Source organism: Acanthamoeba castellanii, assembly GCF_000313135.1.
Source record: "Acanthamoeba castellanii str. Neff unplaced genomic scaffold scf7180000084726, whole genome shotgun sequence".
NCBI lineage: Eukaryota > Discosea > Longamoebia > Acanthamoebidae > Acanthamoeba > Acanthamoeba castellanii.
The window spans coordinates 99,295-102,055 of NW_004457464.1; the positions used below are offsets into that span (position 1 = coordinate 99,295).

At 56.2% G+C, this 2,761-nt stretch overlaps 3 protein-coding genes across 3 annotated transcripts in view; 1 reads left to right on the forward strand and 2 right to left on the reverse strand.

Annotated features, from left to right (window-relative positions):
• The window catches only part of ACA1_163190 (uncharacterized protein), a gene marked incomplete at both ends in the record, with an annotated part of 1,529 nt that extends 1,189 nt beyond the window's left edge, over positions 1-340 (reverse strand). The window contains one exon of the mRNA XM_004340053.1: positions 111-340. Within this exon, the coding sequence (XP_004340101.1) occupies positions 111-340 (230 nt within the window). The remainder of the gene's footprint in view (positions 1-110) is intronic.
• A 313-nt stretch (positions 341-653) lies between these two features.
• Positions 654-1,280, reverse strand: ACA1_163200 (uncharacterized protein; the record flags this gene model as incomplete). Its single annotated transcript, XM_004340054.1, has 3 exons — positions 654-766; positions 866-1,034; positions 1,167-1,280. 3 exons carry the CDS (start codon positions 1,278-1,280, stop codon positions 654-656), a joined length of 396 nt encoding a protein of 131 aa, XP_004340102.1.
• A 602-nt stretch (positions 1,281-1,882) lies between these two features.
• On the forward strand, positions 1,883-2,701 carry ACA1_163210 (uncharacterized protein; the record flags this gene model as incomplete). Its single annotated transcript, XM_004340055.1, has 4 exons — positions 1,883-2,102; positions 2,171-2,260; positions 2,370-2,502; positions 2,605-2,701. 4 exons carry the CDS (start codon positions 1,883-1,885, stop codon positions 2,699-2,701), a joined length of 540 nt encoding a protein of 179 aa, XP_004340103.1.
• Positions 2,702-2,761: the final 60 nt, after the last annotated feature.

The following is a 2,761-nucleotide window of genomic DNA, read 5'->3' on the forward strand; positions in this document are numbered from 1 at the left end:
TGTAGCGTCGCAGAATGCCCTTCAGCTGCTCGAGGTAGTCCTTCTCGAATGTGTAGTTCTCGATTCCCATGTGGGCCGTTCGATTCATGTTGATGATGGCGAAGAGGAACGTGACTTCGTCCGAGAGTTCCTCTTCCTGTTCCTCTTCCTCGTCGTCTCGCACATCGATATCGCTGTAATCCTCATCGATCGTGGCAGGGTTGCCCTCTACCGAATTGAGCAGTTCTGCTGGCGTGGCGGGGATAGTGGGTCGATGGAATGTGGTTGTGACGTGGTACACGATGAAGAGCATGAACAAGATGAACAGCGCCACGCAGAAATTCTTCCCGCCGCCATTCATGTTGATTATGATATCCTTCTACTTCTACTTCGTTCGCCTCGTTGCGCCTTTTTCTTGTTCGTCTAGATGCTACTCAAGCGATGGCCAGTTTCAATTCGAGTAGAGCGAACGATGCGATCAGGCGAGGTGACAAGAAAAGCGCCTGGAAAAAGTCCAAGAAATTGCGCGAGAAACCACGCCTGTGAGTGAGCGCCACGACTTAGCCATTCATGAAGGCGTCTGCGTCCATCAACCCAGCAGGGACGAGGACTAACCTAGGTTTACAAGGGCGCAACGTGTGGTCTATTGTGATGTAAAGTGCGGAGGTGTCCCACTATCTTCTCTTCTTCTTGTGGTTCACCGTCTCCCACCCATCTGCGTCCACCTTGCTTTCCGGGGCGGAGGCCTCCGTCATCTCCACCTCCTGCGTGGGCGTGGGCGTCGTACCTGCGCGGCGGCTCGAGTGATTAGACGAGCAGACTGCTACATGACCAAACAGCACACGCGCCAGTGACATTCCAATGAGCATGGGAAGCGAACGCATACCTGCTGCCGAGGAGGAAGAAGTTGAAGAGGAAGACCGCTCTCGACGCGGCCTCTCCGTCTTGGCGATCTTGGCCTGCTTGGCCATCCAGTCCTTCTCCAGCTTCTCAAAGGGCGCGATGTTGGCGTCCTTGTAGATCGAGTCGTACAGGTCGATGAGAATGTCGGACACCTGCGCAACACACGCACCAACCGCACACGCACACGCACACGCACGCGCACGCGCACACGCACACACGACAGTCAAGCCATAGCGTGGTAAGCGAGAGCGAACGATGGGAAGAGCACGCGAGCGTGGGCGCACCTCCTCGACGGATCCGTCTTCGGCCTCCACCCTCAGCTTGTCACCGAGGAATTCGTAGAGGAAGTCCTCCACCTCGTCCAGGTCCGCCACCTTCTTGCGCTTGCTGCTGAACATGTCCAAGAGGTGCATTCCACAACACCACAACGACATTGAACTTTTTGTCAACTGCGCCACAAGAGACTCGCGACGTGCTCTAGATGCTGTGCAAGGATGCAAATTTCCAAAATCTCTCTTGAGATTTGTGATCGCAAGAAGATGATGTTGCTAGAGCAGAGTGTAAAAGGATCGAAGATGTGAAGGAAGAGAGACGTATCTCAAATTCTAGTGTTTGGACCTTCTGTGGGGTGTTCTTTCCGCCGAATCCGTGGGCCAGCGCGAGCTCGATGATGGTCCACAGGTCGATTGCGTAGTGCACGCCCTTCACGAAGAGGCTCCAGTTCGTCTCGCCCTCGCGCAGGGGAGGCGGGAGAGGCTCCGCTGGCGCCGCCGGCGCTGCCGTCGCGATCGGGGCCGCAGAAGTCGGGGCGGGAGCCGCGGTGGCCGCCGCTGCCGATGCCCACGACATAGGTGCCGGTCCCTTCGGTTGCGACACTCCCTCAGGCTGTTCCATCTTGCACGCTCAGAGATGAAGAAAACGAAAGTGATTAGATCGAGATTTTTCAAATTTGTTTTTCTTTCCCTTTTCCATTTCGTTTTGGTGGTGCAATAAGATGAAGATGGCGGTGGGGAGCTCGATGTGGCCAAGACCGGAGAGGTGCGGCGTGCTGGTGTGCACGATTGTGATGGCCTTCATTTTTGTGGCATCGCTGCCGGTCGATGCACTTGCATCCAAGGCCTCCCTCGCAGCAAGCGTGCGTTTCGATCCTTCCTCGGGTCTCTACCACGCGGCACCAGCAGGCACCGACGCGTCCCCCGCCACCGGCTACTTCGTGCCAGGTTCCTCCTCCCCTCCACCCATCTTCTTCACACTTTCGTTTTTGTAACTGCACGCACACATCTACTAGGCCTGAACAAGACGGGCTGGGATGTGCTGCATGTGGTGGGCTCGCCCAACTACACGCCCGACCAGCAGATGTTTGCCGCCGGCTACGTGGGTGCGAACAACGCACTCCCATGAACCCAGTTGACAGCATCACTCTGACCACTGGGGCTCTCAAACTCATCAACTGACCTACCGGTTGGTGTGCGTTGAACCGCACGCAGAGGGTTTCCTGACGGCGAAGCAGATCTCGGACTGGTACACGAACTACGATGCCAACCTGTTCCACACCAAGCCCGTCTCGGATGGCCTGCGCAACTACCTCACCCAACAGCTCTCGTGGGCTCGTGCCATGAGGTGCGACTGACTTTCTTCCCCGACGCTGCGCGCGCTCCCGGTCAGAACGCCTGACTCACTTATGGGCTTATTGGGCTGCATGTATGGCATACACATCGACAGTGAGAAGATGAAGCACACGTTGGACTACTGGATGCACGTGTCCCTCATCCTGCAACAGTTCGACGGACTCGTCGCGGTACGCACTGCTTGCATGTGAAAATCACCCATTGCGCATGGTGTGGAAAAGCGGTTATTAATGTTATTAATGGTCCCTCGC